We start from the raw sequence: 24,557 nt of genomic DNA on the forward strand, positions 1-24,557 counted from the left end.
TCTTCTCAATATCTTCTGCTTCTGTTAGGTCCATACCATTTCTGTCCTTTATAGAGCCCATCTTTGCATGAAATGTTCCCTTGGTATCTCTAATTTTCTTGAAGAGATCTGTAGTCTTTCACATTCTGTTGTTTTCCTCTATTTCTTTGCATTGATCGCTGAGGAAGGCTTTCTTATCTCTTCTTGCTATTCTTTGGAACTCTGCATTCAGATGCTTATATCTTTCCTTTTCTCCTTTGCTTTTCACTTCTCTTCTTTTCACAACTATTTGTAATAGTTACAAAATTCAATTTGCATGGTTTTAGAGGGTCCATTTAGCTTCTAAAAGATACTCTCCAAAAGTCTATTTTTAAGAATGTAACTTTCACCTACTTTCACATAATCTGTTAAGATTAGTACTATTGAACAAATAAATGAGTTGATATTGCCAAAAAAATAACATTTTTTATAACTTCCTTAGGAAGTAATATCTTAAAGGATAACATGGCATTATGTTTTCCTAGAGATTTAATGAATAAAGCAACTTACATTTTACTATCTCTGCTCATCAAAGAGAATTAAATTGTTTATATTCAAATCTTGAGATATGCATATAATTTGCATTTTAATTTTGAGTTGAGGATCAGAACCCCAATAAATAAATAAATCGAAAGAAATAAAGTATTCAAAATTTCCCAGTGATTTAGGGGTAAATTTAGTCAGACAATTCAAATAAAGTTGAAATAAATTGACTGTTTTTTGGCTTTCTGCTTGACTGTGGTTTCAAACAAATGAGTAACTTCAACTTTCTCTGGTTTCTTAGATACAGCTATAGTAAAAGTATAATACAAATCTAAAGTTTCACTGTTTTTAATTTGACTACTTTTAACTGATCAGTCTAACTAGGTATAGCTTTACTCCTACTAGTTTATGCAGTTTTAAGTATATTTTTCAGAAAATCAAAATTTGTGACTGGTCTCATCATTTTAGGCCTAAATGATTACTCTTTAAAATGATTTGCCAATAACTGAAGATCTGACTTGGTCTGAAATCTAGGACTTAGCACTCAAGATAATATAATGATTCTATTATAAACCACACATATACTATATAAGCTACTCAAGTGTAAAATTCACATTTACACAATTAAAATCAAAAAGCCAAGTAAGCACCCATGGGTCATTGACTTACCAAGCAGGTCATTTTGTGGTAACCATTCTATGAGCCTGGTGTTGTTTCCCAGATTCTTTGGTTTGGTTCCAGAAAATCTGAAATGTACACCAGACAATGAATGTTTCAAAGAATCAAAGTTGAACTCTTGGTATGAACTGTCTGGTTAAACTTTCAGGTTTAAAATAAACGTTACATGATCTTTTGTTGATAAGAGAGAAGCCATGCTTCAATAACAACAAAAATTTTAGTTACTTTTTCACATTTTCACTGATTGAGGGACAAATATGAAACATTCTGGATTATATTGAGATCCATGTTCCTTCAGCGATTCTCACAGAGCTGAGGAAAATAGCAACCACATGAACCTCTGCTAGAAAGTCAACTTTCTACCAGCATCCAGAAGGTGAGAGAGGAAGGCAGGGAGGGCCACCAGTGGGCGGTCCCCACTTCCCATCTGGACACCCAGAACCCGAGGAAAGGCTCGAGAACTAGGAGAATGCAAGAAGTACTCCTCTCCGACTGAGCCCCAGGGATGGTACTGTAGGGTAAAGATGCAGGCTGTTTCCTGCCTGGGTCTTTGAAACACAAACCATAAAGTGCTCATCAATTGAGAGAAAGGCAAGAGCCTGAAATAGGCTGATACAAACCAGCCCAGATAATTAACAGAAGGGGCACTATCTGGGTTAAGCCTAACATAGGAAACCCAACATCCACTTCATAGCTTAGCCGGGAGAAAAGGAAAAGTGTTAGCCCCTCAGTCGTATCAACTCTTTCTAACCCCATCAATTGCAGCCTCTGTCCATGGGATTCTCCAAGCAAGAATAGGGGAGTAGGTTGCCATGTCCTTCTCCAGGGGATCTTCCTGACCCAGGGATTGAACCCGGGTCTCCCATATTGCAGGCAGATTCTTTCCCATCCAAGCTGCACCAGAAGTGGGAACTAATTCTCCCACAGTCTGTACAAGGGAGAAAACCATATTCCTTACAGCATACTTGTAAAGGTTTGACACCATGGGGCTGACCTTGTTCACTTCTGTATCCCTAACGCTCAATGGTAGGGGCAGGTACTAAATAAATACGTACTAAGTAAGTGCTCAGGGCCAAGTTTAGACACTGGGTTAGAAATTCCAGAGACCAGACTGCCCCAGTGGTTCAGTGGATTAAGAATCCACTTGCCAGTGTTGGGGACATGGGTTCAATCCCTGGTCCAGGAAGACTCTACATGCTACGGCACAACAAAGCCCATTCGACACAACTGCTGAGCCTTTGGCTGTTGAGCCTGGGAACCACATGTACTGAGCCCAAGTGCCACAACTACTGAAGCCCGTGTGCCCTAGAGCCCATGGGCACTCCCCAAAAACAGAAGCCCCCACAATGAGAAGCCCGAACACCACAATGAAGAGTTGCCCCTGCTTGCTGCAACTAGAGAATGCCGGAGAGCAGCAATGAAGACCCAGCGAAACCAAAAATAAAAATAGGTAAATAATTAAAAAAAAAAAATTCCAGAGACAGACAGGTGTTGGCCGTGCCTCCCAAAAGAAGAGGGGTCTGTTTTGACCAGCACTAACTGGCAAGTCACTGTCTTTTTTAAGGCCTGGTCTCTGGGATGAAAGGAATCAAAAGCATTTATAAACAAAGTGGGAGCCCAAAGGTTCCATGAAACATTTTACCTATTTAATCATTCATCTATCAGCTTTTAATCTCATTCCAACACTAATTTGAAGCAATATATAGAAATGGCTTCTCTGGTGGCTCAGACAGTATCTGCCTGCAATGCAGGAGACCTGGGTTCAATCCCTGGGTCAGGAAGATCCTTTGAAGAAAAGAATGGCAACCCACTCCACTATTCTTGTCTGGACAATCCTATGGACAGAGGAGCCTTGTGGACTGCAGTCCACGGGGGTGCAAAGAGTTGGGCACAACTGAGCGACTAACCCACACACACAGAAATGCACGCAACTATATGTTTTTAAATGATCATAAATAACGGAAGGGTCCATGGGGTTGCAGAGAGTTGGACATGACTGAGCAACTGAACAACAAAAATGAGAGTAACATAAAAATGCACATCAATAAGGACACATCACTATGCACTGTATCTTCTTTTTATGCTATAGACTAGATGCCTCTCTCCATCACAGAGTATTGTATAAATTAATCCCTAGATTTTAACACACTAAGAAACAAAATGAAAGCATTATATAAATTATGTAAATTTTATATATTAACATTTAATATATATTAAAGGGTATTATGTACATTATTATATTTATAAATATAAATTATAATCATATAATTTAATTTATATTTAATATTATATAATAATAATATATAAATTAATATGTTAATTTATATATTAAAGAGTATTATATAAATTAATCCCTAGATTTCAACACATTAAGAAACAAAATGAAAAGTCAGGGCATCTTGCTAATGTTGCCAGGGTATCAGTGTGTTGTGGTTATTTATACCCGTGGACTAAGCAAGAGGATACAGAAAATCAGTGGTGAAGAAACAATCTATATTATTACTTTACCTCCAAATCACTTTTTGGGGCAATCTCCCCAGAGCTCCGGCCAGTTTGGTAGCAATGTCTTCTGACAGATACTTGACGCCAGCTCCAAAAGACACCAGGACAAAGCCATGCTCATTAGCACCATTTACCCACCTTTGGAGATCCTGCAATTCAAAACACGGCGGTTAATTTTATGAAGGAGTAATATAGTTTATAATCAGTGTCATCACAGCTCTGTTTTTAAAAAGCACTCAGATAATTTTCTTAAACAATCAGAACCTGAAGAGGATATAATATTTTCCTTTCAAATATTCCACCTGCTGATGCTAACTAAAATAAGGAGAACAGATAGTTAATTTGGTAAGATTAATAAACAACAACAAAATATCAGTAATTAATGGCCTAAGATCTCAGACAGAATTTAAAAAAATTGAAACTTATGTTTAAAACATGGCTAGAGATAAATCTGTATGAGGATATACCTGAAAGATTAGACATATGACAAAAATAAAAACTACTACCGCAACAGCCACCCAGGGAGAAGCTCCAATACTCTGGCCACCTGATGCAAAGAGCTGACTCATTGGAAAAGCTGGGTAAGATTGAAGGCAGGAGGAGAAGGGGATGACAGAGGATGAGATGGGTGGATGGCAACACCGACTCGATGGACATGAGTTTGAGCAAGCTCCAGGAGTTGGTGACAGATAGGGAAACCTGGTGTGGTGCAGTCCATGGGGTTGCAAAGAGTCGGACACAACTGAGCAACTGAACTGAACTGATGTGAACTGAGGCTGATTTTATCTTGGTCTAAGCATTTCTGAAAAGCGTACTGTATTATATGACTGAGAAAGAGAAGGAATTAGCTGATAGGGGCACAGAACCATAGGCCTAACAAGTTTTACTGTTTCTCTAATTATTTCTTCAACTTCCACTCACACAGAACAGAAATCATATGTACTGTATAGAGAGGCATCCCAGGGTTCTGAAAATCTCCGAGCAGAATCTTTCCCTCATTGTGTGGAAAAACACTAAATTCTCAAACATGTCCATCTACAGCTAATAGATACAGGGCCATAGCAAATCTGATACTAACTAAAGAAACTGTCAAACTGCAGGAATTACTCATTTCATAGGAAGACACATTAACACCCTTCCGCCAGTATCACTGACTTGTGCTAAAGATGAAAGCAGTTTGTTTTAAGGAACACGAACCTGGCAGCATTTTATTCTGTAAGCACCAGCTTGTTTTCGGGGTAACTCATCCCTCTGACTAAGTCTTTCATCAAAGGCACTGAGCTTCAGTTTCCCATATGAAAATTCATAAAGCCACAGTGCTTTGAAGAACACATAATTCTACTGTAAGGAAAACAAGTATACTGTCCACTGGCAATACCTATGCCCTATTACAGTCATGGAAACAGGGGACAGTCCCACGTTGTCGTCACAACAGGCAGGGTGAGCTGTCTCAGTTACAGCTTGCAGACCTGGGAGGTCTCTGGTTCAGGATGAAGAAGTTATTGAGACGACTGTGTCGTCTGTGCTTTTTCATGGCACACCACTTTCTGGCATAATTGAGTTGCAGCCGAGAGGTAAGAAGTACAGCATGGAGTACCATCACAATGGCATCACCAGGCAGCTCAATACGAAGTATTTATATGGAATGTTAGGCCTCTTTATGTCTTGATTTTCTCTGCTGTCTTTCCCACCTCTCACTTAATGAGATCTGTGTTAACTGGCTCTATTACACTTTTTCTTAGCAGGGAAGAGAGGACTACATTTTATGCCCCAAATGAATTAGTAAATAGTGTCATTATATGACCAAGAATGAAGATGGAAAGGAAGTACATCCTTCCAGCTACTGAGTGAGTAAAATAGGCTATCATTATTTGGGAGGGAAGAAAATCTTATCAAAATACCTCATTTTCCAGGCAACTCTACTCATTAACGAATATATGAAAGAAACAGAAGATATCAACTGTAGATTAATGCTTTTAACGTACATGCTACCACATTTATCAAGAAGATCACATGTGCTAAAAAGTTAACAGTGAAATTTGAAGATTCAAAGTAAGAAACACAACAAACTGATTCAGAATTTTCATTTTATATACAGTCTTAAGCTAGGTGTACTTAGAACAGATATAAACATAGCACAGTAGAATGATCTGAATACATATGGTGGTTTCTCCCTATGGTTTGTCTTCAAATAATTTATCACCAACTATCCAATTCTCTAAAGCCAAAAATTTCAGGGCCAATGCTATTTACAAAATGTTTACATTCAAAAATACTAAAACTTATAGGAAAAAATAATGCAAAAAAATAGAGGAAAACAATAGAATGGGGAAGACTAGAGATCTCTTCAAGAAAATTAGAGATACCCAGGGAACATTTCATGCAAAGATGGGCTCAATAAAGGACAGAAATGGTATGGACCCAACAGAAACAGGAAGTATTAAGAGATGGCAAGAATACACAGAAGAACTAAACAAAAAAGATCTTCATGACCCAGATATCACACAATGGTGTGATAACTACGAACACAGATAGTGGAAGTGATGGAACTCCAGTTGAGCTATTTCATATCCTAAAAGATGATGCTATGAAAGTGTTGCACTCAATATTCCAGCAAATTTGGAAAACTCAGCAGTGGCCACAGACTGGAAAAGGTCAGTTTTCATTCCAATCCCAAATAAAGGCAATGCCAAAGAATGATCAGGAGAAGTGAAGTGTTAGTCACTCAGTCGTGTCCAACTCTTTGTGACCCCATGTACTGTACCCACCAGGCTCCTCTGTCCATGGAATTCACTCATCTCACACACTAGCAAAGTAATGTTCAAAATTCTCCAAGCCAGGCTTCAACAGTACGTGAACTGTGAACTTCCAGATATTCACACTGGATTTAGAAAAACCAGAGGAACCAGAGATCAAATTGTCAATATCTGTGAGATCATAGAAAAAGCAAGAGAGTTACGGAAAAACATCTACTTATTGACTACACCAAAGCCTTTGACTGTAGATCAAACAACAAATTGGTGGATCACAACAGTTTGTGTGGATCACAACAAACTATGGAAAATTCTTAAACAGGTGGGACTACCAGAACACCGTACCTGTCTCCTGAGAAACCTGTATGCAGGTAAAGAAGCAACAGTTAGAACTAGAAAGGAGTACGTCAAGGCTGTATATTGCCACCCTATTTATTTAACTTATATGCAAAGTACATCATGTGAAATGCCACACTGGATGAAGCACAAGCTGGAATCAAGATTTCCAGGAGAAATATCAAGAACTTCTGATACACAGATGACACCACCCTTATGGCAGAAAGCAAAGAGGAATTAAAGAACCTCTTGATGAAAGTGGAAGAGGAGAGTGAAAAAGTTGGCTTAAAACTCAACATTCAGAAAACTAAGATCATGGCATCCAGTCTCATCACTTCATGGCAAATAGATGGCGAAACAATGGAAACAGTGACAGACTTTATTTTTGGGGGCTCCAAAATCACTGCAAATGGTGACTGCAGCCATGAAATTAAAAAACACTTGCTCCTTTAAAGAAAAGCTATGACCAACCTAAACAGCATATTAAAAAGAAGAGACATTAATTTGCCAACAAAGGTCCGTCTAGTCCATCTAGGTTTTTCCAGCAGTCATGTATGGATGTGAGTGTTGGACTATAAAGAAAGCTGAGTGTGGAAGAATTGATGCTTTTGAACTGTGGTGTTAGAGAAGACTCTTGAGAGTTCCTTGGACTGCAAGGAGATCCAACCTGTCAATCCTAAAGGAAATGAGTCCTGAATATTCATTGGAAGGACTGATGCTGAAGCTGAAACTCCAATACTTTGGCCACCTGATGCGAAGAACTGACTCATTGGAAAAGACCCTGATGCTGGGAAAGATTGAAGGCAGGAAGAGAAGGGGACGACAGAGGATGGGATGGTTGGATGACATTACCGACTCAATGGACATGAGTTTGAACAATCTCCAGGAGTTCGTGATGGACAGGGAAGCCAGGCATGCTGCAGTCCATGGGGTTGCAAAAAGTTGGACACAACTGAGCAACTAAACTGATGGGAATAACATTATTTAATTTTTGTCTCGCAAGAACTTAGAATATCTTTAAGTTTCAGCTGACTCTATGGATACATAAAGAATTACAGATACTTCTTCAGTTGTTCTCTGCTTTGCTTGATACACAATGAAATCATAAACCTATTTTTCCAGCTTTTCCTATCATAGTCATTAGCCATAAACAGAATATATTCAAATATATTGTCTTTATTGGTATGTAACAGACTAGAAAAACTTTTATTCATTATGGTTCACTCCCTCCAGGGGAAATACTCAGCATTTTTAGAAGGTAATACCACATTTGGCTTGCAATTTCCAGGTGGCATTAGTGGTACAGAATACTCTCGTCAAAACAGGAAACATAAGAGACACAGGTTCAATCCCTGGGTCAGGAGGATCCCCTGGAGGAGGGTGTGGCAACCCACTCCAGTATTCTTACTTGGAGAATCCTGACAGAGGAGCCTGGCCGACTACAGTCCATGAGATTGCAAAGAGTCAGACCCAACTGAAGCGATTTAGCACGTATATGCGCTGTACTTGGCTTAATGTGGGGACTGAGGCCCAAGGTGAATTCCCAACTCTCTGTCCTGATCTGGAGGCGTAAGAGGATAGTGAGAGACTGGGGTAGAGAGAGGGAGGGGCAGGGGCCACCTGGCCACGAGGGGACGGAATCCCTCCCCAAGATCTCCAATCTGCTGTGTACATCAGAAAAGGTTTGGTGTGCCTGATGTCCTACAAGTACACAGAAGCGGCTGGGTTTGGGGTTTGACTGGTTCAGCGACCCTCAGGTAACATGAGTAGATGCAGGAGCTAGACGCCGAGGGGGTCTAGAATTTGCTTAACTCATGATGAAGACTCTGGAACTGAAACTTCACTGAAAGGTGTGCTTAGGTTGCCAAAGAGCTAGGAGGCCAGGCAGCATCTCAATTCTATGTACATGTACTGTATCTTCTAGAATTTAAGACCCCATTGGTTATAAAGTGTAAATTGTTTTAATAACAGTTCTTCACAAAGCCCTCTCCACCCTTCATAATAAATGTAATTAATGTAAAACAAATTCTCCCAATTCCAGAAACTTACCATTATTAAAATTATAGATACTTTAGAATCCCCCTGCTCTGTGGCAAACACTAACTTAAAAAATTGGATTGAAAAAAAAAAAAAAAAACCCTCAAGATAGCAACAAAGATAATACACATTTAAGAGTTAGAGTGAACTTATTAATAAAATATAGAAGATCCACAGAAAGAAAACAAGAAAACTTTACTGAAGGACAAAAAAGAAAATCTATTCAAATAGATGTAACATGGGATGGGAAGGAAACATCAATGTTATTAAGATGCTGATTTTTTATAAAATTTAGTTCAATGCATCCTCAGCCTACATTCCAAAAGGATTGTTATAGAACTTAAAAATCTGAGCCTACAATTTATCTAGAAAAGAAAATGTATAAGAAAGGCGAAAAAACTTTTGAAAAAACAGGAGTTTATGCTTCAAGATATTAAAATGCACTGTAGAATCTAGGAGCATCACAATGCACGTCTTCAGTATTAGGAGCAGAGAGAGCCATGAGGTGGCAGACAAGATGGACTGCCTTGCGGATAGGAAGTCAGCATCTTCATCAGCACAGAAATGAGGCCTCCAGCCACGGGTTCAGAAAAAAGAGTGAGCTAGATCCTTCCGCTAGCACAAATCAGAGAAGGATTAAACAGCTAAACTAAATTAAAACAGATGAAGTACTTGGAAAAACCCCAAAGATAATTTTATTGCATTTGGGTGGGGAAGACCTTCCTGAGCCAGTCACACACCCCAGAAGTCATAAAGAAAAGACCGACAGATACGACCACAGAACAATAAACATCTAGAGAATGGAAGACGTTTTATCAATAAAAAGCAATGGAACCATAAGTTGATGCAGAGTATTTGTAACACACAAAATAAAGAATTAATACATAGAACAAAATAATGAGGAAATGGGTAACCCACAAGAACCCACTGTGCGGTACAGGGAACTCTGCCAGTGTTATTCGGCAGCCTGGGTAGGAGGGAGTCTGGGGGCAAATGGACACGTGTATACGTACGGCTGAGCCCCTCCGCTGTACACCTGAAGCTATCACAACTTTGTTAACTGGCTATACTTCAAAACAGAATGAAAAACTTAAAAAAATACTTACAACAAATAATGAGGAACACCCCCACGCCAAACAACTTGAGAAAACACCTATTTCACAGAAGAAAAGCCAACGGCATAACACAGAAGCTGTTTAGCCTCAGATGGATAATCAGGGAAATGCAAATTCAAATGGTTTTCATCTCTCGTTCTCCAGCAGTCTATCAGATGCTGTCAATGCAGTATCACCTGATTCACTTTAACTTCAGAACTGAATGTGGCATTTCTCTTTAAGTATTGTTGCTTTATAATTTTCTGTCAACTATTTTTTTTGGGGGGGGGGGGCCAGAAGGATAAATGCCTTTTCCTAAGTGGTCTCTGAGTTTATTCTCAAATTACTTAGCAAACATTTCCCACTTTAAGATTATCTTTTAAATAGTTCTACTTCATTTTATATTGTTTCTTTAATTTTTAGCCTTTCCTCATCTGGACATTTTTTTCTTTTTTTGAGGAAAGAATGAGACTGGGATCCATTTAAACTAAATATCCAGCCTTTTCAACACTTCTAGGTATTTCATCTTATTCTCATTTATTTGAAATGTCACCCTCTCAGTCAATTTCTAAATTCTATTTTTTTTTTTTTTTTTTTTTTGGCCATGCCTCATGGCTTGTGGGATCTTAGTTCCCTGATCAGGGATTGAACCCATGCTCTCGGCAATGAGAGTGCAAAATCTTAACCACTGGATTGCCAGAGAATTCTCTCTAAATTCTATTCTGTTCCACTGAGCTATCCATCCATTTCTGTGCCTGTGTCAAGGAGCTGTACCTATTGGTACAAAACATTTTAATATTTGCACTACTAAATTTCTCACTACTTTCCATTTACGGACTTTGCTTTTTTAACACATCAATGCATGCAAGGCAGGAGACCCCAGTTTGATTCCTGGGTCAGGAAGATCTGCTGGAGAAGGAATAGGCTACCCACTCCAGTATTCTTGGGATTCCCTTGTGGCTCAGCTGGTAAAGAATCCACCACCTACAATGCAGGAGACCTGGGTTCAATCCCTGGGTTGGAAAGATCCCCTGGAGAAGAGAAAGCCTACTCTCTCCAGTATTCTGGCCTGGAGAATTCCATGGACTGTCACATGGAGTCCATGGGGTTCTCAAAGAGTCAGACACGACTGAGCAACTTTCACCATTTATTAGCAGTACCATTTTCTTATGGATGTTATTGATATTTATGCATATATGCACAGCATAAACACATCATTTCACATATCATATGAGTTTAGAAATGCATTCAGTACTACTTAATTGAACAGCACTGTGGCTTCCCACAGAGAAGGCACTGGCAACCCACTCCAGTACTCTTGCCTGGCAAATCCCATGGACGGAGGAGCCCGGTAGGCTGCAGTCCATGGGGTTGCTAGTAGTCGGACACGACTGAGCGACTTCACTTTCATTTTTCACTTTCACTCACTGGAGAAGGAAATGGCAACCCACTCCAGTGTTCTTGCCTGGAGAATCCCAGGGACGGGGGAGCCTGGTGGGCTGCTGTCTCTGGGGTCACACATAGTTCGGCACGACTGAAGCGACTTAGCAGCAGCAGCAGCAGCGGCTTCCCAGGTGGCACTAGTGGTAAAGAATCCCCCTGCCAACGCAGGAGATGTAGGAGACTCAGGTTTAACCCTTGGGTCAGGAAGATCCCCTGGAAGAAGAAATGGCAACCCACTCCAGTATTCTTGCCTGGAGAACACATGGACGGAGGAGCCTGGTGGGCTAAGGTCCACAGAGTCACAGGAAGTCAGACGTGACTGACGCGCCTTGGCAAACGCGGGACAAGCGCTGCGTCTATGCTGTTCCACCAGATGGCAGGGCAGGAGCAGAGCACAGATGTCTGGGCTCTGCAAAGCATCACCACAGGCCCGAACCCACATCCTATCTCTACGGTTTTTCCTGCTTATTGTTCGGGGGAAGCACTCTGTGATTTCCACAATGTAAGTAAAAGCAAAATCCAGACAGTACTAGGTCAAATACTGAGCAGAAAAAAGCAACAACAGTCACAGGTCTTGCTATATTACCGTGTGGTGGTTTAGTCACTAAGTCGTGTCCAACTCTCCCGACCCCGTGGACTGTAGCCTGCCAGGCTCCTCTGTCCATGGGATGCTCTAGGCAAGAATACTGGAGTGGGTTTCCATTTCCTTCTCCAGCTATATTACCATGAATAATTACATATCTATGCAATTTAACCAATTTAGATACATACTTATATTTTCCTATAATTATACAATATATTAGCTTTTGAAAAGACAACCTTACAATAAGAATAATCATGTTATCTTCCTGTAGCATTAAATAGGGAAGGTGTCTTATGTGCAAAAGGGTAGCATAATAGGGAAATATGGATAATATATTTATCATATTCAAGTGCTATATATTTACATATTTGCTTTTTTTTTTTATAAAGACCATTAGTGCTACACATGATGTGTTTTCTGGTATGGCCAGATTCCTTTCCCTAGAGTAATTATACACCACGTGCCTTGATTTGGTTGTCAGAAGAATAAGGCAACGCAAAGTATATTGTCCTCCCCCTCTCCACTTCCCTCGGTGGAGCGCTGGTCAGGACGGGCGGGTACACAGCCTGGCCCTGTGAGACTGCAGATGGGTGTACAAGAGAAGTACCAGCATTACACTGAGGCAGCAAATGCTCCCAAAGTGTAAAAAGTCCAATAACTCTACATAATGTCCTGACATGGTGAATGTCGAGAAATGAAGACAGTGGATCAATGGAACACTCAAAGAAGGAGCAGAAAGCAGATCCTGAGACTTCTAGAGAAGGCAGTCATTGAGTGACTCCTTTTTTTATACCGTCAGGCCTCCTATCCAAAAACAACGAGAAACTACCTCTTAATTGTATATATGTAAAACACACCCCAGTTTCAGAAATGTAAAAGTCGATCTTTAAAAGATAGTCACTTCAGAATCAACAGAAGACTATCGTGAAAAGGTGGATGATGCAGGCCCATCTCTATCCTGTCCTGGCTTCACTGTAGGATGCGGGATGTGGAGAGACCCCCCTCCTCCTCAGAGAAGTCTTTCACAGTTTCGAGCCTGGGGACAGATGGGGCTGCCGAGGTGAGGACCAGATCTGTCCTGACGGCAGCCTATGACCCAAACCTACTCCCTTCTCCCCACAAAATAGGGGCCTTGAGAGGGGGCCAGCGCAGTGGAGACACCAGAAACACTGCACCCTTTGTCAGCCCCATGCGTTCTGAGGCAAAGAATGCCTGGACTGTGAGAGAATCCCACACAGAGATGGTGGCAGGAGAAGAGGGGGGTGGGTGTTGGGACCGCTCTTCTTGTTTCCAACACCAGTATCAATAGCTCTCTTTTCCCATTTTAAAGAGCCTGATACAAAGAATGTTCCGATTTGGTCAGGTGGGCTGCACAGAATTGAAATATTCATTCTGCAAAATCCAGTACAGATAAGATAATACTGACCATTTCTGATATAAAATGTTTTAGAAACACCATGGGACATCAAACGTGATCTTTGACTACTGCTAAGGTAGTTAACCAAGACGTAGTAAACAAAAAAAATGACCAAAAAATACCACTGAGAATACAGAAGGCACCATTCAAAATGGAAATGCACCAATCATGGCTGTCACTGAGTTAACTGGGAAAGCATTTGGTTTAAACCTCCAATTCCATGGTTTGCCATGTAATCTCCATCAAGTGCTCATTCTCTCTGAGACCCAGCTCTCTCTTCTCTACAAATTCTGATAATACTTCATAGGGACATTGTAAAGATTAAATGAGATCCAATACATAAAAGTGTTTTGTCACATAGAAATTACAGGGTCGTTTTCCCAGAGCAGGAAGTCTGAAAAACAATATACAGAGGGAGGACTGAAATGATTAGCTACGCTGAGAAAAGGAAGAAAAAAGGCCATTTGCACGAACATATTTTCTCTCAATGATATTACTCTCTTCGTCATGTTTATTCTTCAGAATAAAGCTGATTAAAACAAATACATAAATGAGAAATAACACAAAAATGTTTTATATCTAGTTCTCAGTTTTTCAGAATATTCAAATGATTTCTAAGATGATCCAAAGGGGTTATGTCACAACTAACCTGAAGAATGACCAATGTCAGTGACCAATGTCAAGGTGATGGTTCTATTTAAAAAACAAAAAAACAAAACTCTCAGAAGATGCCTTCATTAACACAATGAACATCCAGGAGAATGAAATAGGCACCTAGAAGGGTGCACTCATTTCCACTGAGATTCTGCAGTATCTTTTTTCTTTCTCATAAGGCTTTTAAATTTTTGCCATTACAGTTACAATGAAAAGAAGTAAGCAAAATTTGAAACCCTGATTTGACTGTGAAGAGAGTTCAGTTTTCAAAGTTCTTAAGACCTTCAAGAAACCGCACACAGTCAGGATGTCCCCAGGATGCGATTACGGCAAGGGACTCGGGCACTATGCAAAGTACTGCACGTACTTTTGACTGAATGTTAAAAGATGAAAATCTCACCTGAAAAAAAAAATCAGTCCCCCAAAATGACATCTACATCTTTCTTATGTTACCAAAGGAAATTAAGAATGCAGAGGTCTGGGGCAAATGAGAGAGATCTGAGCATGCTGATCTGCAACAGACAAGGAAGATGGGGATGTGGGCAGGGGGATAAAGACGCAGGAAGAGGAGATACTTTTCCTTGCACATGTGAGTATTGTGTTCAGATCTGAGATCCTGGAACATTCTTTCCAAAACAATCTGCTGTCAAATAAATATTCACATTTCTGCTGAAAAAAAAGGGGTGGGGTGCAAGGCTATCAAATATTTGATTATTAAATAGTATCCCAGCAAGTGAGGAGGGTTTCAGAGTCTATTCATGGATTCAGTAAATATTATTGAGGACCTGCTGTATACCATACCTGGCATTCTTCCAGATATTTGAGACATAGCAAAGAATAAATTTATGACCAAAAATTCCTCTCTAGACAGTTTACATTCTTAACCACATGGCCATAACCTAACTTTCTACCCTCACCTCCATCAGGCTTCCACACCTCATCTACTCTTCACTCCTCAGATACAGCCTGCCACGGGGTGCTTGCCACTTCCTCCTAAGCCCACGGGTACTTGTCAAAGTCATGACAAAGGATGCGCTTCCCAGGTGGCACCAGTGGTAAAGAATCCACCTGCCAATGCAGGAGGCATAGGAGACGTGGGTTTGATCCCTGGGTCGGGAAGATCCCCTGGAGGAGGGCATGGCAACCCACTCCAGTATTCCAGCCTGGAGAATCCCATGGACAGAGGAGCTTGCGGGCTGTAGCCCATGGGGTCACAAACAGTCAGACATGACTGGAGTAACTCTGTGTCATGTCTTCTGTGAGATGTGCTGTCTCCCAGGACACAAAGCGCATGCCCTGTAGTGTGTGAGTTTACGCACAGGACTGTCTGTCTTCCAGGGTGGTGAGACATAGTAGGTGCTCACTACTTATGTCTTTGAATAAATCAAGAAAGCCAGTAGTAACCTACAGCCTTCAAAGGATAAACAACAAATAGCTTTATATTTTTCATTCAGTAACACTGTCCATTCCCTAGAATTTGAGCTAACAGAATGTTGGGTTTTTTAAAATCAAGTCTAACCACATGTCCTGCCTAGAGAAAATAAAGGTGGGCTTGCCAGCCAGTATACCTGTCTGCCTTCTTCTCTTGGAAAGACAAAATGAAACTTTCTTTGTGATAATCATAATGCTATGCCACAAAGATCACGAACTCCTTATTGCCAAAATCAGACTGAAATTGAAGAAAGTAGGGAAAACCACTAGACCATTCAGATATGACCTAAATCAAATCCCTTACGGTTATACAGTGGAAGTGACAAGTAGATTCAAGGGATTAGATCCGATAGAGTGCCTGATGAACTATGGACAGAGGTTCGTGAAATTGTGCAGGAGGCAGGGATCATGACCATCCTCAAGAAAAAGAAATGCAAAAAGGCAAAATGGTTCTCTGAGTAGGCCTAACAAATAGGCGTGAAAGGAAGAGAAATGAAAGGCAAAGGAGAAAAGGAAAGATATACCCATTTGAGTGCAGAATTTCAAACAATATCAAGAAGAGATAAGAAAGCCTTCCTGAGTGATCAATGCAAAGAAATAGAGGAAAACAATAGAATGGGAAAGACTAGCGATCTCTTCAAGAAAATTAGAGATACCAAGGGAATATTTCATGCCAAGATGGGCACAATAAAGGACAGAAATGGTATGGACCTAGCAGAAGCAGAAGATACTAAGAAGAGGTGGCAAAAATACACAAAGAACTATACAAAAAAGATCAAAGATCTTCAAACCTAGATAATCACTATGGTGTGATCGCTCACCTAGAGCCAGACATCCTGGAATGCGAGGTCAAGTGGGCCTTACGAAGCATCACTACAAATAAAGCAAGTGGAGGTGATGGAATTCCAGTTAAGAAATTTCAAATCCTAAAAGATGATGCTGTGAACGTGCTGCACTCAATATGCCAGCAAATTTGAAAAACTCAGCAGTGGCCACAGGACTGGCCACAGTTTTAATTCCAATCCCAAAGAAAGGCAATGCCAAAGAATGCTCAAACTATAGTATAATTGCACTCATCTCACACACTAGCAAAGTAATGCTTAAAATTTCCCAAGCCAGGCTTCACAGTATGTGAACTGTGAACTTCCAGATGTTCAAGCTGGTTTTAGAAAAGGCAGAGGAACCAGAGATCAAACTGCCAATATCTGCTGGATCATTGAAAAAGCAAGAGAGTTCCAGAAAAACACCTATTTCTGCTTTATTGACTATGCCAAAGCCTTTGACTGTATGGATCACAATAAACTGGAAAATTCTGAAAGAGATGGGAATATCAGACCACCTGTCCTGCCTCTTGAGAAATCTGTATGCAGGTCAGGAAGCAACAGTTAGAACTGGACACGGAACAACAGACTGGCTCCAAATTGGGAAAGGAGTACATCAAGGCTGTATATTGGCACCCTGCTTACTTAACTTATATGCAGAATTCATCATGAGAAACGCTGGGCTGAATGAAGCACAAGCTGGAATCAAGACTGCCAGGAGATATATCAATAACCTCAGATATGCAGATGACACCACCCGTATGGCAGAAAGTAAAGAATAACTAAAGATCCTCTTGATGAAAGTAAAAGAGGAGAGTGAAAAAGTCATGTATGGATGTGAGAGGTGGGACTATAAAGAAATCTGAGCACCGAAGAATCATGCTTTTGAAACGTGGTGTTGAAGAGGACTCTTGAGAATCCCTTGGACAGAAAGGAGATCCAACCAGTCCATCCTAAAGGAAATCAGTCCTGAATATTCATTGGAAGGACTGATACTGAAGCTGAAACTCCAATCCTTTAGCTACCTGATGTGAAGAACTGACTCACTGGAAAAGAGCCTGATGCTGGGAAAGATTGATGGCGGGAGGAGAAGGGGATGACAGAGGATGTGATGGTTGGATGACATCACCAACTCAATGGACATGAGTTTGGTTAAACTCTGGAAGTTTGTGATGGACAGGGAAGCCTAGTGTGCTGCAGACCATGGTGTTGCAAAGATTCGGACACGACTGAGCGACTAAACTGAACTGACTGATGCCACAAAGACTCAAGGAAGGAGGCAAAATTCATGTCTAGTGTGAAGGCCAGGAATACTGGGGTGGGCAGGCTATTCCTTCTCCAGCAGATCTTGCCAACCCACAAATCAAACCAGCGTCTCCTGCTTTGCAGGCAGATTTCCCAACTGAACCATCAGGGAAGCCCCTAGTGTGAAGGCAGAGGTGGGAAATGGCTATTGTAAAGTGAGATTCATATAGGAGAAGATTATCCCAGGACATTTCAGAGGAGATGGGAGACAATGGTGAGGAGACTGGAAGGGGACAAGGTGAGGGTCTAAAGCTGAAAAGAGGAAGGAGTGGGTGCAGACGGGTGTTTATTAGAAGGAAAGACTTAGTGAGGGGTTGGGAGAATGTGGGGCTAGCATGATTTTCAAGTTTCTGGCTTGGAATAACATTATAATCCACCAAAAGAAGAAACCTATAAAGGGAGAAAAGAAACCTATAAGAACTATAAGAAACCTATAAGATCTGGCGGCGAGGGAGAAGAAGAATAGTTTTTATTTGAACATAATGAATCTGAGATGTCTGTGTCATATACATGTGGAGCTATCTAGAGAGCAGAAGGAAATAGAAAATTGGGGGAAGAAAACAGGGCTGCAGATACAGCTTTGGAGAGCACTTGATGACCTCAGGGGAAACATATCAGCATTACGGACAAGTGGTGACCAGCAGCCTCTTTAAAGAGAAGTGAGCAAAAGAGAGTCTGGGTCTCTAATACAGACAGAATAAATTAGTTACAGTTCTGCTCATAGCACGAGTCAGAATGCGGTCCCCTAGTTCAGTAAGCAGGAGGCAGAGAATCCACAGCACCCCACCCGGGGAACCCCACAAGAAGGCAGTTGGGCCCTACAGTCAATCTGGTTCCTTCAGGGAGGATCCCAAAGCAAGTCAAAGACTTGGAATAACCACTACTCCAACTCCAGAATGAGTCCTCTTAATCTGCTGGCTTTAATTCTCTGGGCGTCCCTGCTAGGCTCTCCAGACCCTCTTCAAGCTGAGAAGCAACTGGGCTTACCTCTAACTCACTGAATTCAGTGCTGATAAGGAAGGGAAAACACACTGACTTCCTGTTGAGCAAAACTAGCACCTGCACTAAAAGGAGATGACATAAAACAAAATAAGGAAGTTTGAGAAAGGGAGTCTCTATTTTTATTTGTCTTAGAATGATTGTCCACTGATAAATTCCTGAATGAGATATCTGTATAATTCCCTGTGCTATCACAAAATATAGCTTAGGACCATAAAGAAATAGACATGGTGGCTCACTGACAAGTACGTCTTTGCTATATACCTGAATTAAGATAAAACTGATTGATATTCAAGGCAAGAGAAAAGTGAAACAGCATACAGCAAAAAGAAACGGGAAAAAGTTCCCTAGAAGCTGAGTATTCATTATTTACTTGTGCAAGAGAAGGATGGGATAATTTTGTTCCTTTTACAATCAAATTTTATTATAAATCCTAACTGCTCTCCAAAGTACTAACAAACTGTAACTGCCTCACTGGGAAATACAAGACAAAAATTCTAGATAATCTAGTCATTTTTATTTTTAAATTTAAACTTCCCTCCATCAATTTCAGTACCTGATCAACAGGTGCACGCGTGCTAGATTGCTTTAGTCATGTCCAACTCTTTGCGACCCTATGGACTGTAAGCTGTCAGTCTCCTTTATCCATGGGATTTCGCAGGCAGGTATACTGGAGTGGGTTGCCATTTCCTATTCCAGGGGATCCTCCCAACCCAAGGATTGAACTCGTGTCTCTTGGGTCTCCTGCATTGGCAGGCAGATTCTTTACCATTGTGCTAACGTGAAGCCCATGTGCTTTCTAAACCTCAATACTCCCCATCACAATGGGGCTGTATCCACACCCCTTGAACTTGGGCAAGCTTGTGACTCTCCTGATCACCTGATATAGTAGAAGGTCAAAAAAAGCATACAGATGCCACCTGCTTCTCTCTTGCAACATGCAACCATGATACCCAATCCCCATTCTATAATAAATCCCCATCACATGGAGAGGCCGCAAGTAGGTGTTCTAACTAACAGCCTCAAGTAGGGTCTCAGCCACCCACCAGGACCAACAGCCAAACATGTCACTGTCTGTACCTACAATGATGCCAGCTTCTAGTTTTCAAGGTGTCCAGCCAAGGCCGCAGAAAACGGAACCACTGGAAAGCCCTTCCCACTATGTCCTTCCTGAATTCCTCATCTACAGGTCCTGGGGGCCAAATGAATGGTTGTTTAACTGTCATCAAGGTTGTCCTCACACCTCCAATAACTGGAATGTCTCAACAGATCTTCATTTGGTTAGCTTCTCAAGAGTCACAGGGAGATTCTAAAAACAGGGCTAAGAGATCCACATGAAGTTCCTGGCATAGCATTTTTTTTTTTTCTCAGAAAAGACTGGGAGAATAGGAATTAACTGTCCATCACTGAATACCTACTCTGTGATTATCAACCCACCTAAAAGTATTTCTAAGAAAAAGAGATAATGAATAAAGGTGAGGCCCAGTAATAATAAAAGAACCTGATTCTGAGCCATGGACTTGTGGTACTCATCCATAGTTCAACAGAAAAATATTTACCTTGTATTTTTCCAAAATAATTCTTACAGCCACATTCCCTTTTGATGTGTGTTGATACTGACATAGGACTGGGTGAAGTGCCCTTAACTAATCTGCAGGCATATTCATGTCATCAATAATTCGATAACAGGTAAACGCTTACTGTTCACTTTCTATGCTCCAAGTAACAGGGGCCAAGAATACAGAAGAGCAAGATATGGTTCTCTGCCCAGAACATCACAGTCCAGGGCAGATTCGTGGACTTCATTCACTATCGTTACACGATAGTGTTCATCATTACATGAATACGGCCTTTGCCCCATGTCTTCCCTCCATGCTGGGGAAATGGAGACTCAAGAAATAATTTCAAAACATTCTATTATGTTAAATTTATGTACATTATAAGTCAGTTTTCTCTTCACTTTAGAGTTGACTTTCCAATGGAAGAGTGTGGCAACAAGCAATGAAAAGCTGTATGCTAACAATTTCAGTAGAATGGGAAAGATGAGAGATCACGTCAAGAAAATCTGACATACCCAGGGAACATTTCATGCAAAGATGGGCACAATAAAGGACAGAAATGGTATGCACCTAACAGAAGCAGAAGATATTAAGAAGAGGTGGCAAAAATACACAGAAGAACTGTACAGAAAATATCTTCACAACCTAGATAATCACTATGGTGTGATCACTCACCTAGAGCCAGACATCCTGGAATGAGAGGTCAAGTGGGCCTTAGGAAGCTCCACCATAAACAAAGCTAGTGGAGGTGATGGAATTCCAGTTGAGCTATTCCAAATCCTAAAAGAATATGTTGTCAAAGTGCTACACTCAATATGCCAGCAAATTTGGAAAACTCAGCAGTGGCCACAGGACTGGAAAAGGTTGGTTTTCATTCCAATCCCAAAGAAAGGCAACACCAAAGAATGCTCAAAGTGAAAGTGAAGTCGCTTAGTCGTGTCCGACTCTTCACCACCCCATGGATTGCAGCCTACCAGGCTCTTCCGTCCATGGGATTTTCCAGGCAAGAGTAGTGGAGTGGGGTGCCACTGCCTTCTCCGAAGAATGCTCAAACTACTGCACAATTGCATTCATCTCACACACTAGCAAAGTAATGCCCAAAATTCTCCAAGCCAGGCTTCAACAGTATGTGAACCATGAACTTCCAGATATTAAAGCTGGATTTAGAAAAACCAGAGGAACCAGAGATCAAATTGCCAACATCAAATTGCCAGACTGTTCTGGAACAAGCGAGTTCCAGAAAAACATCTACCTCTGTTTTATTGACTATCCCAAAGCCTTTGACTGTGTGGATCACAACCAACTGTGGAAAATTCTTAACGAGATGGGGATATCAGACCACCTGACCTGCCTCTTGAGAAATCTGTATGCAGGTCAGGAAGCTACAGTTAGAACTGGACATGGAACAACAGACTGGTTCTGAATAGGGAAAGAAGTATGTCAAGGCTGTATATTGTCACCCTGCTTATTTAACTTACATGCAGTGTACATCATGAGAAACACTGGGCTGGATGAAGCACAAGCTGGAATCAATATTGCCAGGAGAAATATCAATAACCTCAGATATGCAGATCTGCAGATTCTACCATCCTTATTGCAGAAAGTGAAGAAGAAATAAAGAGCCTCTTGATGAAAGTGGAATAGGAGAGTGAAAATGTTGGCTTAAAAATCAACATTTAGAAGACTAAGATCATGGCATCTGGTCCCATCATTTCATGGCAAATAGATGGGAAAACAGTGGAAACTGGCTGACTTTCTTTTTTTGAGCTCCAGAATCACTGCAGATGGTGACTGCAGCCATGAAATTAAAAGACACTTGCTCCATGGAAGAAAAGCTATGACCAACCTAGACAGCATATTAAAAAGCAGAGACATTACTTTGCCAACGAAGGTCTGTGTAGTCAAAGCTATGGTTTTTCTAGTAGTCATGTATGGATGTGAGAGTTGGAATATAAAGAAAGCTGAGCACCAAAGAATTGATGCTTTTGAACTGTGGTGTTGGTTTTCCAACTCTTGAGAGTCCCTTGGACTGCAAGGAGATCCAACCAGTCCGTCCTAAAGGAAATAAGTCCTGAATATTCACTGGAAGGACTGATGCTGAAGCTGAAACTCCAATACTTTGCCACCTGATACGAAGAACTAACTCATTAGAAAAGACCCTGATGCTGGGAAAGATTAAGGGCAGGAGGAGAAGACGACGACAGAGAATGAGATGGTTAGATGACATCACCGACTCAATGGACATGAGTTTGAGTAAACTCTGGGAGTTGGTGATGGACAGGGAAGCCCGGTGTGCTGCAGTCCATGGGGATGCAAAGAGTCGGACACCACTGAGCAACTGAACAGTTTCAAAACCAATTGGAAATACATTGATAGTTCAATAAAATACTATGTCAAAAAAATTCCTTGGAAACTACAGAATCCCTTCCTAAGTAAACGAAAAAAAAAAATCTACCTTTTTCTATTTTAATACTGATATTCGTTTCCAGATTATAAACCTAATAAAAGAACAGTAAATGCAAAAACTAGCTAAAACCAGTCTAGTTCATTTCAGTTTCAGCATAAATCATTCAATTAGATCCTTCCAGGTCAACGACAGGATCAGAGTGCACTGGAGTCAGCTCCTCCCAAATGCTTAAAGAAATAAATAAGAAGCTAGACAAAAACCAACATATGCAATAAGCTGCAAGTAGCATCTAGTGGATGTTTCCATTAACTCCTGTGTCTTTCCTTGCAGATCATAAATGGTACACATGGCCAGGAGAAGTTTTTGGTTTACTTTTGCTGTCAGGTTGGGCTAAGAGACTATATAGAATAGAAAACTAAAAACTGACCCACCTCTTTCCCTCCATCTCTCTCCCCTGTAGATAATCTATTTCTATAACTCACCAGGAAGTACATCTCCCCCTATGCAACAAAGCCAATGACCCAGAAGGGTCTGGGCAACAGTGCGTTGATCCTTGGATGAGGAGGTGAGTCATCCCAGGGAAACCATTTCTACCTGGGGCAAAAGCATGCAGAGCATGGTAACAGTGCCTGCTAGACTGTGTAATCTTCCATGTACTTCCATGTACTACTCTGCTGCTGCTGCTAAGTCACTTCAGTCGTGTCCGACTCTGTGCGACCCCATAGATGGCAACCCAGGCTCCACCGTCCCTGGGATTCTCCAGACAAGAACACTGGAGTGGGTTGCCATTTCCTTCTCCAGCGCATGAAAGTGAAAAGTGAAAGTAAAAGTGAAGTCGTGTCCGACTCTTTGCGACCGCACGGACTGCAGCCCACCAGGCTCCTCTGTCCATGAGATTTTCCAGGCAAGAGTGCTGGAGTGGGTTGCCATTGCCTTCTCCAAATTTACAAAATAAATCTCACCCTTTGCTTGGATAGAGAACAGGAAGATCAGAATAAGATGAAAATCCTGGCTGGGCCTGGCAAAGGCTATACCAAAGAAGGAAAATCAAGAGAATGTTCAGTGGGGTTGCTCTGCCTCGCAGCCTCCCTCCAGGCACTGCTCTGACAGAAGCACACCCCCAGGTCAATTCTGTGGAACAAAAACTTGGATTGATCTGTTTGTCTAATTCACCAATGTCATGAATTCCTTCCACTGATACAGTTAATACTGGGCTTCTAGAAAAGCCTGCAGCGGAAATCTCTGAACAAGCAACTCCAAATTCCATTTCTCACCATAGCAATTTTCTTTTTATCCTAATACCTGGGCCCTCTCAAAAGTTTTCTGCCCAACCTGAACCAGTATATTTTCAAAGTATTATACAAGTACTCTTCATTCAGGGCTCAAGTTCTCACTTTCTCTTAACTTTACCCATTAAGAAAAATCTTAAAATTGTCATTGACAATGCAAGGCCAATCTGTTTCTCACTTCTAACATTGAACCACATCAGATCATTCCACATTCTCTTAGCTTCTTCCACCCTGCCCACACTGGTAACTGGGTTTTCTGTTTTTGCTGCATCAGGGTATTTTCATTTATCCAAATTCAGCATATCTTTAAGGGTCAGAACAATGTCACCTTCTACATCAATCTTGGATCTTGCCAAGTTTAAGAATTTATTCTTTATTTCTATTCTTCAATAGTGCTTTATATCTCTGGTATGGTCCCATCCACATCTGAACTTGTTATAAAATTATTTGTATATATATGTCATATCCTTTAGCAGACTATAAATTTCTTAAATATTAAAGTACCCAAAATAGTGTATTTCTCATAACTCATCTAAACTCAATAAACATTCATTGAATATATATCTATCTGATTAATTACATTATATTTTCATTACTGTTTTGCTAAATCAAACCCATGCAAACATCCATCGGCTAATAAATAGGTTTATTCTTAAGGTTCATTTAGAAATCTTTTTCTGAAATCTACTGATTTTCACAAAATGCTATTGTTATAGGCGGTAATTTAGGATAATTGAAGTTGACGTCA

At 40.8% G+C, this 24,557-nt stretch overlaps 1 protein-coding gene across 1 annotated transcript in view; it reads right to left on the reverse strand.

Moving 5' to 3' along the window:
* The window catches only part of UGT8 (UDP glycosyltransferase 8), a 108,832-nt gene that overhangs the window by 15,912 nt on the left and 68,363 nt on the right, over positions 1-24,557 (reverse strand). Inside the window, exons 3-4 of the mRNA XM_027543740.1 lie at positions 3,688-3,830; positions 1,171-1,247 (exon numbers count right to left, since the gene is read on the reverse strand). Of these exons, the coding sequence (XP_027399541.1) occupies positions 1,171-1,247; positions 3,688-3,830 (220 nt within the window). The remainder of the gene's footprint in view (positions 1-1,170; positions 1,248-3,687; positions 3,831-24,557) is intronic.

Source organism: Bos indicus x Bos taurus, chromosome 6 (genome assembly GCF_003369695.1).
Source record: "Bos indicus x Bos taurus breed Angus x Brahman F1 hybrid chromosome 6, Bos_hybrid_MaternalHap_v2.0, whole genome shotgun sequence".
Classification (NCBI taxonomy): Eukaryota; Metazoa; Chordata; class Mammalia; order Artiodactyla; family Bovidae; genus Bos; species Bos indicus x Bos taurus.